General features: G+C 37.2%; 1 protein-coding gene across 1 annotated transcript in view; it reads left to right on the forward strand.

The window, feature by feature from the left end:
* Positions 1 to 12,792, forward strand: part of BIRC6 (baculoviral IAP repeat containing 6) — a gene marked incomplete at its 3' end in the record, with an annotated part of 95,274 nt that overhangs the window by 32,799 nt on the left and 49,683 nt on the right. The window contains exons 19-29 of the mRNA XM_010010978.1: positions 6 to 103; positions 1,371 to 1,518; positions 5,791 to 5,924; positions 7,014 to 7,160; positions 7,672 to 7,859; positions 8,496 to 8,810; positions 9,189 to 9,288; positions 9,742 to 9,956; positions 10,145 to 10,350; positions 10,664 to 11,010; positions 11,981 to 12,200. Coding sequence (XP_010009280.1) covers positions 6 to 103; positions 1,371 to 1,518; positions 5,791 to 5,924; positions 7,014 to 7,160; positions 7,672 to 7,859; positions 8,496 to 8,810; positions 9,189 to 9,288; positions 9,742 to 9,956; positions 10,145 to 10,350; positions 10,664 to 11,010; positions 11,981 to 12,200 — 2,118 coding nt within the window. The remainder of the gene's footprint in view (positions 1 to 5; positions 104 to 1,370; positions 1,519 to 5,790; positions 5,925 to 7,013; positions 7,161 to 7,671; positions 7,860 to 8,495; positions 8,811 to 9,188; positions 9,289 to 9,741; positions 9,957 to 10,144; positions 10,351 to 10,663; positions 11,011 to 11,980; positions 12,201 to 12,792) is intronic.

Below are 12,792 nucleotides of genomic sequence, written 5' to 3' on the forward strand. Positions count from 1 at the left end.
TGTAGCAATGGCAGGGCTGACCCAAGTCAGCAGGGGGTTGGATCAGTTCTTCTGAAAGCTTTACTTGACAATATGCCTCTTTTGCCTGCTGCTGCAACAGGCGGTATGTATACAAACTTTGTTGTCATAAAAATACACAGTACATTTGTTGTTTGGCATGTTTTATTGGGCTGTCTTGTGAAATAAGAATTAGGTAATTAGTTAGTAAAAACTGCTTCTTGGAGTGGACTGCTATATTGTATCCAAGTATGAAGTATGCATTTGTAGATACATAGATTTGTAGATTCATACATAGATTTATAGATTTGTAGATTCATACATAGATTTATAGATTTGTAGATTCATACATAGATTTATAGATTTGTACATAGAGGGTGTAATTTTAAGCAGATTAGCTAGCTTAGAACAGAGTACTAAGGCACTTAAAGATGTTCAGCAACCACACATTCTGTTGACTTTAGTGAGAGTCAGGATTGTCTGTTACTTCTGAAAATTAGAAGATTTATTCCAGGGAGCTTGGCTATCCAAATGATGGTTATCCAGCAGTCCAGTTATTTCTGCACCAAAAAGAAATTTTTAATTAAATTAAATTCCATCCTCCTCTGCAGAGTAATGGTATCTTAGGACCTTGTCGAAGCATTTTGAGTGCCAGATAGAATGGGAAGATTACTTCAGTACTCATATTTGGGGTGGCAAGACCTGCTTTGTGTTTTTCACAGTATGACATCATTGAACTGCGTCTAGCTTGGCATCACCAGGGGGTCTTGTAGGAAAGTTAGTTTGCAGTACAAAATGCTTGTTGTGCTACCATCCAGGTAGAAACAAGCTGTTGAGGGTCTGGAATGCTCGGGGAGAGTTGGAGGAGGAAGCCAAGGTTTGTGTTCCCATACAGAACCAATGCACTGTGCTCCCAGAACTGATTTGTGAAGGAAAGTGCCTCCAGCAAATAAAGAATAAGGAGACAGTAGCCGAAACCAGAGAAAGACTTGAATCTAGAGTATGGCTTGGCTCTGAAGGGGTTTGAACCCCTAGCTTAGCACCTTAGTGTATCAAGAGCATTTTGATTCTTGTGCTCAGTAGGAGCAGTGGGCAGAAACAATGAAAGAACTATGTGCAAAGCTGTCTGTTGGAAACCATTTTTTCTTCAGTTAGTTGATAAGAGATTTTGAAATGCTTGTGGGAACTAGTGATTACAGAATGATTCTAAACTGAAGTATCTCAAAAAAAGTGGAGGGGGAAAATGCTTCCTAGTCTGGATTCAGTTACCATTAGATAGTTCATTGATTATGCGTCAGTGTATTCTTTCTGAGTGGAAAACGCATATCATGTTTCACCTTGAATTATTTTTTTTTTTCCTTTTTTAAATGCAGGATCTGTGTATTGGTATTTTGTCTTGCTGAATTATGTAAAGGATGAAGATTTGGCAGGATGCAGTACAGCCTGTGCATCATTGCTAACTGCAGTGTCCCGACAGTTACAGGATCGCCTAACACCTATGGAAGCATTACTTCAAACAAGGTACTAAGAAATGTGGCAGTTGTAAACTTAATAAAAAAGAGCATAGGAACTAATGCCATCCTCTGGTGGTCTAAAAAAGGTTGGCTGTTTAAAATAGATGCATTTTTCCATATTTCTTGAGCAAGGATTAATTTGGTACAGCTCTGGAAAATAGTTTGGGCTTGCGCAAAGTTAAAGGTGAATTTAATTGTTACCTTGCAATTTACAGCGTGCTTTAAATCAGTAAATATCAGTAAATGTGTATGTAATGCTTGATGTCTGTGTAACCCTTAAATTAGTATTTGTGATTTTTCAGTGTAAGGATTAACAAAGCATGTCCTATTTTGAGTATGGAAGGGAATCATATGCACTGAATAGTTCCAGTTCTGCCTAACACTACACAAAATTGTAGTCTTTTTGTAAGCTGACCATACATTTAATGTATTTCTACCGAAGGCCAGATTTTAAGTGTAGAGACCTGCTGTAATTTACTAGGAATGCAAGTTCTTATTGTAAATTATATAGTGGTGTGATTTCAGCCTGTGATGTTGCATCTTTTACATAGGGACTGTAATGATAGGACAAGCGGTAATGGCTTCAAACTTAACCAGGGGAAGTTTAGATTAGATATATGGAAGAAGTTCTTTACAGTGAGGGTGAGGCACTGGAATGGGTTGCCCAAGGAAGTTGTGAATGCTCCGACCCTGGCGGTGTTCAAGGCCAGGTTGGACATAGCCTTGGGCGACACAGTTTAGTGCGAGGTGTCCCTGCTTATGGCAGGGGGGTTGGAACTAGATGAGATGATCTTAAGGTCCTTTCCAACCCAAACCATGCTGTGATTCATTCTATGATGTGGAACTGATTGGCCATTTAACTTTGGGCTTATGTGATACCTAAAGGAAATCTCTGGTGGTTCAGTTTTGTAGCAGTTTCCAAAGCCATATTACGATGATGGGAACATGCTGCTGTTAGACAGCTCTTTCAGTTGTGTGTGGGCAAGAGTTTTCCTCTAAATCCAGCAAGATCAAGGTAGAAGAGGTTTGGTAGATATTAGTTCAGACTCTTCAGATCAAAATGAAAATTTAATAAGCTAAGTTAGGGAGGGGGTGTTTATATCTTGTGGAGGGTTTTTTGTTAGTTTTTTAAAGAACTGTAATCCTAAAAGACTTGATAAAAACTGGATCCTTTTCATGCTCTCTACGACATTCATCTTTTCAGTTGTTACTTTATTTCGACATCTGTAATCTTGCAGTTGATTAGAAGACTTATTGCAGCAATAGAAATGGAGAATTTTGAAAATTGCACAGAGTTAACTGGAAAAATAAGAGGTTTTGTCTTTTCATGTTGAATTTTCTTTAGAAACCAGATAGAGGAGAAAAACATGGAAATTCCATATGACATGAGAGTGGCACCTTTCTTTAGGAATTGTCTCATTCCTTTATATAGCTTGTTTTCAAGTACCTCCTCTAAACAGCATATCTGAAATAGAAGGGTTTTTTTCCTTTCCAGTTGCCCCCTTCTGAGTTTGGTACATGTGACATTTCACATCAGTTAGTGGTGAACACAGCTGCCGGCGTCTCAAGGGAAGTTTTTTGAAGTGAGCCCCTGTTCTTGGCATCCTTCAAGCTTAGATTTTCTGAATGTTTCTAGATAGAGTTTTACTGATATTCTTCTTTGAACTAAATTTGCTTCCTCTTTTAGCTCAGTATCCCCATAGTTAGGAGAAGAATAGCACGAGACACAGAATTTACTGTCTTTTTCTTTATATGTCTACAGAGAAGAGAATACTGTAATTTCTTCTTTTTTTTTTCTTTTTTTTAAGTAGAAGATAAGTATTAATACCTTTCTTCTTTAAATTTTAATTTAGTAGGTAGCCATTGCTTTACTCTTTTTCCCTTCCCTCTCCCCGAGTTGTATTTTTTCATATGTGTGTGCATTTGTATTGCAGAGTTTCTTGTACAGGTTTTTCCTTCTTTGTTGTTGTTCCCAGGTACAGTAGCCTAATATTTGTTAATAAAATAAAAGCAGATGTCTGCTTAAAAGATCTGCACATTCATGTTGTCTTAAGGCAGAGTAGTACTCATTTTACTATTTTGTGCTGCAATGAAGCAAGTAAAACTTGCAAAGATAAGGCCAGATGGGTGTGTTACATGACTTGCAGTTCAGAGAACAACAAAAAAAGGAATTTCAGACAGTATTTTAGGCTGTCCCACAACAAAGCAGGTTGTTTTTTCTCTAGCAAATCTGACAAATTTCTCCAGCCTGTTCTTGAAAGCATCTGATTAAAGTAGCAATAGAATTTAATTATTCTAAATATTGTAAGCTATTACATAGCTTAATTGTTCTTATCATTAACACTTGAACTATTTCCTTCTGCCCATATCTAATCTGAAATATATTCTGCTGGAACTATTCCTTGAATTTTGGTACATAAAATTGTAAACATTGTTCCAGTTGAGATCACCGATGACTGAAACAGAAGAGATTTCACATAGCTTATATTCATTACTCCATAGATGAATAGGGTGATGGGGCTTTTTATGTGACATTGTTGATCCATTCTTTGGGGATTTTTATTAATGTAACTTCTATATCCTGTTCTGAAAAGTGTTGCTAATGCATTTTAAAACTGTGAACCTGATCATTCCTGCAGCTGAAAGATGAGTAAAAGGCACTGTGCTTACTTAAATATATTCTGTCCAGCCCAGGATTTATTTCACTTTCTGCAGTACATTCAAATTCTGATCCTATTCTACATAGGTCTTGTAAGCCCTTTTTACGTTTTATCACCTGCTTGCTTAATAAATGAAACTCTTCACTTAAATCATGCAAGTAATCACTTTTAATGTTGAGCTGACCTGATTCATTGAGCTTGTGAATCCGAGCTCTAAAACAGGCTGTGAAGGTACACTACTGAATTTTGTCTGAGCATTTTTGTGTGTTTAGTAACCACTTTACAGTAGCATGTTTGCCGCATGACCTTTTTTCATAAGCAAAGCATCAGTCTTCCTAGATGGATGGTATGAACTGTTCCTGTGTAGTACGTGCTTGTAGAGAGCAACCTGGATTCATCTAATACATGTTATTCTTAATATAAAGTTGTCATCTTAAATTTGCTACCTTGTTAGTTGCTTGTAAGCAATTATTGCCCTTTCTTATAACATCATTTTCTGACTAGTTACAGTCTTACTACTGGCAAAAAGCATGGAGCCCCGCCAATGTGAAAGCATTTCAACATTCAGACAAGTCTAGAGCCTGGTCTACCTTGTTGCTGATATTGTAGTATTCATGTAGACATTTATCCTCTTGTGACTACTTGGTCAAAAAAGACACTTAAGCACTCCAGCCTTCTCAGTGTTACTTACTGGGGGCTTTCCTCGCCTGCTAAAGGACAGAGAAGCTGCTCCAAGGCAGAGAGAAAAGGGCGTTGAGGAACTTCGTGTTGCTGCTGATGTGTTCATGGAAGTATTTCATATTCTGGCTCTTACCAGTCAAAGCACAAAGTGTTAATGTTTCTCACTTTTCTATCTACACAGATGCATTCTTTCTTTCTAATCCTGTTTAGTAATTTGGCCTGACTTCCATTTTTTTTCTCCTCTTTTCAGTTGCTGTTAATAGGTATTGGTAGACAAAAGAACCCAATACTGATTCTTGTATTACTTCAAATTTTCCTTTTCTTGGCTTATAAAACCATAAATGACTGGGGACTACCTTGTTACCTGAGTGATTGTATTATTTTTTTCTACTGCCAGAGTAAGAGTAATAAGATTTTCTTCTGTTGAGATACTTAAAGTACTCATAAGTGCTGATTGGTATCCCTAGCAGCATTTCCTTTTTTCTTCTCACTATAGCTGGAAGGACAAGCTGAGATTGAATTTCTTTTGCTGTTTTGGAAAACAGTGATGTGTATTGTTGACTTTAGGTAAATGTCTGATTTACCATGTGCAGGCATGCATATTGCTGTGGCTAATTGTCCTAGGCTTGTAGTTCTAGTTTCCATGTCTGAGTGTGATTATGTGTCATGTCTCCAGGACAGTATTACATCTTTAGAACTACTTAGTAACAAAGACTTACTTATTTAGTTAGCATCATAAGCTATTTGAAAAGGTCACCTAATAAATAACTTTCATGAAATATTTGTAAATGGTAATTTCTAAGATATGTCAATTAAATGAAAAGAATTGTTTGGAATATAGTAAAACCTGATGATTAAATACTTGGCCTTTTTCTGTAAATGATCTTATATAAATTCTTATTGTTTGAGTAGTGCTGTTTGTCTTGTTTTGTTTGCAGATATGGATTATATAGTTCGCCTTTTGATCCGGTTCTGTTTGATTTGGAAATAAGTGGCTCTTCTTGTAAAAATGTATACAACAGCAGCATTGGAGTACAGTCAGATGAAATTGATTTATCTGATGTTCTATCAGGTATGAATGTTTTACAATTACCTATTGTGCAAGAATTAATAATTCTTTCTACTATACTATTTTCCTTTAGTGAGGATGGGATTTTATACTTGCCATCTGTTTTATAGCTGTACATAATGAAGTACAAGATATTCTTTGCATTGTGAGATCTCTTGCATTTCCTGTAGCCCTTAGGGCAAGAAAAAAATACTCTTTCTGGTATCTGTTCTTCTCTTGTCCTATAGAAGATCTAAGAAAAGGCTAAAGATTAAACAGGCTGCTGTCATTCCCTTGGTCAGAATCATCTAGGAAGCATCTATCCCTTCTATTGAGCAGCTTCCTTGAGATGTATTATTATTCATTTAAACTAGCAACCATCTCATAGACAGAGAAATCTAAATGGATTTTTCTGAAGTTGGGAAGCTGCCACATGGCAGTCTTTTACTTACATATTACAGATTTAATGAGATTTTTTTCTGTTTCAGACACATTAAAATACCTTGAAGCATATTTGTTCATAAGTGACTTTTGGCCTTAGAATGTCATAAGAATGAGCCAATTTTTACCTTTCAGGAAATTCTTTTCATAGCAAGCAAATTCATCAGTCATAGTGACTTCTTTCCTTGCCTTTTCTTTTCTGCTTTTGTCCATCTCCTTCTCATTTCCCTCCATACAGCACTGTGAATTTGTTAGTATATTGAGCAGTAGTCTAGTTTTTATACAAACTTGGTGTATGATCTTGGTCTGTTATTTTCTTTCTCTTCTTTCCAGTAGCATCAATATTATTTCAAGCTAATTTTCTCAGTGTGGAAAAAACAGATCACCATATATAATTTTATTCTGGAATTAAAAAGATTACACTATGCTGCTGCTGTCACATTTGTTAGTTTGACTTATGAAGATACTCTGCTCAGATTTGGCAGCAGTATCCATTTTAAAATATTCTTCCATTTATATTGTGGATGTGATAGTGTTAAGGTGTTTGTTCCACAAAGTGAAGTAATAAAATATGTGGATTATATTTAGTTGTCCTTTTCAGTTCTTCATGACTTGAAATGTCACTATCAAGAAAACATAAGCTCATTGTACAGATTTTTATTTCTCTTTCAGGAAATGGGAAAATAAGTAGTTGTGCAGCTGCCGAAGGTAGTTTTACTTCCCTGACTGGACTTCTGGAAGTTGAACCTCTGCACTTCACCTGTGTTTCAACAAGTGATGGAACTAGAATAGAAAGGGACGATGCAAGTACGTTTACTGGTATATACAATTTTTCATTTTTTCTACTTAGCATAGTTCCACAATACGGTATTTGTAATTGGACATAATGAACATTGTTTACCAAACAGATTGCCTGTTGTTTTATAAGTGTTGAAATGTGTTTTGGTTTTTTAAATAGTTGCTTTTTGTAGCTTAACGAACAAACTGGATTCTAAATTTATTAAATTGAATCAAATTTTTTCTGTCAAAGAGGATAACATACAAGCTTGCATCTTTACTTTGCAGCCTTGTGTGGCAAAAGAATTCCAGGGTATTAGGTGGCTTTTCTGTAATGAGAAAGTTGCATGTATCATGAGTGTGCATAGTCTATAAACCATATGCTTTGTAATTCAAGGTGATATTACTTTGTAGCAAGAACTGGATAAAAGATCTTCCTCATGGTTTTGTATGGCTTTTAACAATCAGTAAGGAATTAATTTAAAGGTGTGTTTTACCATTTATTTTCTACATACGTGTTTTTCTTCTGTTTTGTTTGCTTGCTTCATGCCAGTGAGTACCTTTGGGGTTACCCCAGCAGTTGGTGGCCTCTCTTCTGGAACAGTTGGGGAAGCCTCGACAGCACTGAGTTCCGCAGCCCAGGTAGCTTTGCAGTCTCTCTCTCATGCAATGGCCTCAGCCGAGCAACAGCTCCAGGTGCTGCAAGAGAAACAGCAGCAGCTTTTGAAGCTTCAGCAACAGGTTGGAGGCTATTTAGCTATTTTTTAATGCTGTCTCTAAACTTCAAAAGCTGAGAAAGTGGTCGCAGAGCTAGTCACTTTTTTTTTTTTCCCCCCATTTTCTTTTTTTCCTCCATAGTGTATTTGAGGAAGGAACAGCTCTGCACTGTTATTAATGCTGAGAGTGTCTCCCATGCTGCTTTGGTCTTTCTGACTTGTTTTTTGTTATTTTGAGGGTGGGTTGGGAGTTTGTAATCAAAGATCAAGTCTTAATACATAAGTTTATCAGTCTGAAAAAGCCCACTGAAGTGAGAAGTGCAAATGCTGACACAGGGAAGTACCAGTCATAAAGCCACTACCAGTATGAAGCTTGGCTGTGCTGGCCCTATTTTACTGTTCACTTGTAGGTTTTCTGGTTTTTGTTCTTTTGTGGTTTTTTTTTTATTTCTCCAGTTAATTACTCACGTTCCTCAGCAAGGGAGGTCAAATTAAATAGTGTTTCATTTTTCAGCTTACAGTTGGCTATATAATATGCCTGTTTTGAAGGTAGCTCGGATTTATTAAATTTAGTTTTATAATGAAAGTTGAAGTTCAATACTACTACTGTGTTCACAAGCAGTATTATCTGCTACATACTCTGCTTTAATTTTTCCCACAGAAAGCTAAGCTGGAAGCAAAACTGCATCAGACAACAGCAGCAGCGGCAGCAGCAGCATCAGCAGTTGGTCCTGTTCACAACTCTGTGCCTTCTAATCCAGTAGCAGCCCCAGGGTTCTTCATCCATCCTTCAGATGTCATTCCACCCACACCAAAAACAACTCCCCTATTCATGACTCCACCTTTGACTCCACCTAACGAGGCAGTTTCTGCTGTTATTAATGCAGAACTTGCTCAGCTTTTCCCTGGTTCAGTCATCGATCCCCCAACAGTTAACCTTGCAGCACATAACAAAAATACAAGCAAGTCCAGAACGGTAATTATTTTTGTTTGCTTTTTCTTAGAGAAACAAAATGCCTTATCAGGATCTAATTTGTACTTGAGTGCTAGCAAAAATCTGTTGATTTGGATGAGATGTGAAATCTACATCACTAAATTTAGACTACATGAAAAGGAAGACTTATGAAAGCAAGATGGAGTTGTTAATAGTACCTCAAATGGTTTCTTTTAATTGGAGCTAGCTTAACTGTATAAGGAATTATTAATCCTTTGAACTTAGTGGTTAATGTAGCGAGATGTTGTCAAAATTGTACATCTTTAAATCACAAGAGGTTTTCTTAGTCTTTTGAAAGAACAGATTATAAATTCATAGATTTTAATGACTTAATTTTATTGATGTTTTCCCACTCCTCAGAATCCACTCGGATCTGGTCTTGCCCTTGCAATATCTCACGCTTCACATTTTCTTCAGCCTCCACCTCATCAGTCAATTATTATAGAGCGAATGCACTCAGGTAAAAACAGAATTCCTAATAACAATTTTGACACATTTTCTAGTAAGTGGAATGTGTTCCAGAGTGTTGAGTAAGTTGCTTAGCTGCAGTGTCACTTAGCTTTCCAAAGAAAAGGTATTTCTCAGTTTGCATTTCTGTTGTATCTGGAAGTTTACGACCCAACATTCAGTGATGTTTATCAAGGTAAAAAAGTCCTGGGGGCTGAGGGAATATGTTGGGTCTCTGGACAGAGAACCTATTCTGAAGTGTAACAACTTCAAACTAGTTGAAGCTAAAATTTGTTTTCGAAGTGTGCAAGGTCTAGTGAGATATTCTGAGATCGTGCACCTATTTTTAGCCTTAAATATACATCTTTTGAACAATATGTAGACAATGGCTTTATTGTTTGTGAAGTAACATCTCTGCGGGTTAGCACACACTGGTGTTTTAGGCCATCCTGCATTTTTTCTCTAGGAGCAAGAAGGTTCGTGACCTTAGATTTTGGAAGACCTATACTGCTGACAGATGTATTGATTCCCACTTGCGGAGATTTGGCTTCTTTGTCAATTGATATCTGGACTTTGGGAGAAGAAGTGGATGGAAGGCGACTGGTAGTGGCTACTGACATTAGCACGCATTCACTTATTCTACATGACTTGTTACCACCCCCAGTTTGCAGGTTTATGAAGGTAAAAGTTGATACAGACTGCATACTCTTTTTTGAACTCTTGATCTTTGCTAGTATATGAACTTTCTCTTAAGTTCTCTTTAGACCAAACTTTAGTTGGCTGTATTTTTTTTTTAATGAATTCTTTACTTTGTTAGTTTTTCCTGTTTTGATACAATTGTGTTACAGTATAGTTGTGTTGTCTTTCAGATCACTGTTATTGGTCGATATGGTAGCACAAATGCCAGAGCAAAAATCCCATTAGGATTTTATTATGGCCATACCTATATCTTACCCTTTGAAAATGACTTGAAACTAATGCACGACCCCCTCAGAGAAGGTGAAGCTGCAAATCAACCAGAAATTGACCAACATTTGGCAATGATGATTGCATTGCAAGAAGACATACAATGCAGGTTAGAAGAAAAAAATATGTGTACTTACTGGTTATTTGAACTTAAAATACTGGGATATCATAATGTTATAGATGTATTTTTACTTTTTTCTTCCCATGGTATTTTTCAGATGAAAGAAGACTCTGCCTTTGTTATAGAGTTGTACCAGTGACTATCTTTTATAGCAGTAATAAAGACTACAGTGTATTTATTTCAGTATCTGTTTTAACAGTGCATTCAAAATGGCCCAGAGGTTGTCTTCTGGCAGGATTACTAAAATGTTTTGCCATTTGCTGGTATCTGTTGAATTGTCTGTTGGACTGTTTCCCTTTAGGTACAATTTGGCCTGTCACCGGTTAGAAATCCTTCTGCAGAGTATTGACCTGCCACCACTCAATAGTGCTAACAATGCCCAATACTTTTTACGAAAGCCAGATAAGGCAGTAGAAGAAGATAGCAGAGTATTTTCTGCTTACCAGGACTGCATTCAGCTACAGCTTCAACTCAACTTGGCTCACCATGCTGTTCAGAGGCTCAAAGTAGCTTTAGGCGCAAGCAGGAAAACACTGAAAGAGCAATCTGATCCAAAAGAGTTGATTCAGATGTCATCTACAGAACAGTTACGCACCATCATTAGATATTTACTGGATACCTTGCTTAGTTTGCTTCACTCTTCCAACGGTTAGTATTCTTTGAAGTCGTGATACTTCTGTCACATTAGCAACAACAGTTTGCAAGTGTTTCTACTTCTTGATCCGTACTTGCCCACTATAAAGCCTTTATGCTATGTTCAGATATGTTTTAATGTTATTTTAGTAGCTGGTAATATATAGTGCAAAGGTTCGCCAGTGGATTATCTGTGCACTTCCTGCTCCCAAAAAGGATAAGAGAGGGTGTTGAGGTCCTTCTCCCTTTTCTGTAGTCCTGGCTGTGTATTCCTTTGTTCAGACACTCATCTAATCCCTTTGTGGACTAATTCAGTTTGCTGAAGTAAAAAAAGACTGCCCAGGCAGAATATTCAAGTTGTTTTTATAGGCAGAAGCAGCTTGTGGAAGAATCCATGAGGATCGAAGCCTGTGTAGCACTTGGGTTAGGTTAGGCAGTTAGAAGTGGGGAGGTGAAGCAGAAAGTGCTCGGGGTGGGGTGTGTGTGTGGGGGGGAAGTAATAAATCCAGTATCTCCACACAGTTCATGGTTTTTAATATCCAGTAAGGATTTTTATTTCCTAAAGTTGCTATCAAAAGAGTTCTTGAAGAATCAGGATTGAAGTCTGAGTAGGAATGGTGGGTTTTGTTTTGCTTTGGAAAAATAAAGGCAAAACATTGTTACATTGCTCTGTTGCTAGATAGCTGTGGCTGTGTCCTGATTTTCTCTGCCAGTTTGTGCTTAAGCAAAACTATAGTTTGTTTTTTTTCCTTTGAGTAGATTCTATGGGAGTGTTTGCACAGACATGAAATGGATTTGGTTTTGACCAAATGGCTTGGTCTTTCTGGGTTACCTGCAAATTGCCGTCTCCCCAATGTGTTCCCTCCTCCTTCCCCCCTGTGCCAATTAGTCTAGTCTTAACAGTGTTTAAAACTTCCTGCAAACTTTCTCCTCCTATGTTTTGAAGCCATTGTCTCCTTAAACTTGTTGCTCCTTTTCTTCAAAGGGCACTCTGTTCCTGTGGTTTTGCAAAGTACTTTCCATGCTCAAGCTTGTGAAGAATTATTTAAACACCTATGTATCAGTGGAACCCCAAAGATACGATTGCATACTGGCCTTCTGCTTGTTCAGCTCTGCGGAGGAGAAAGATGGTGGGGTCAGTTTCTTTCAAATGTACTGCAAGAATTATACAATTCAGAGCAACTTCTCATATTCCCACAAGACAGGTAAGCTGTAAGTCTATATTGATGTGTTACCTTTGGATCACTTCAATAATTCTGTTGTTCATAGCGCTGGAATTGACAAAATGTGGCTGAAGGATATTTATCCATCTCTATTCCATTGATTTAAGAAATAGTCCCCAAAAGCCCTGCAAATGATAAATGTGTGATTGCAGTTACTTATTGCACCTATTTGGAGCTTGCATCACTATAAGTTGCTCTTTTTCCTTACCTGGAGATCTTTGCATATCTAGCAACATTGCTCCTCAAGTGTCAAAAATTGCCTTTTGCTTTACCAGGCTTAAGTGCACCCTCATGGTAGAGCTGCTCTTCTAATGTGTTTGGAAGTAGGGTTGAGACTGAAAGCATACTATTAGCATTTAGTACAGAGGAGTTCTCTGAGATAAGAGCAAACAAACGTAGAGTTGATCATTGAACATTAGATGCGTTGATTGTTTCAGGTTATTGATTGAGGTCTTTGATATTATAAACATTAGCGTTTATTTTAATCTTTTTTTTATTTATTTTAGTCATATTTGCTGTTTTGTGGCCTTTGCCTTATTTGGACAGCAGTATTTATATTTTCATTATTTTTTGA

The sequence above is a fragment of the Nestor notabilis genome, unplaced genomic scaffold (assembly GCF_000696875.1).
Source record: "Nestor notabilis isolate BGI_N333 unplaced genomic scaffold, ASM69687v1 scaffold8870, whole genome shotgun sequence".
In the NCBI taxonomy this organism is placed as follows: Eukaryota; Metazoa; Chordata; class Aves; order Psittaciformes; family Psittacidae; genus Nestor; species Nestor notabilis.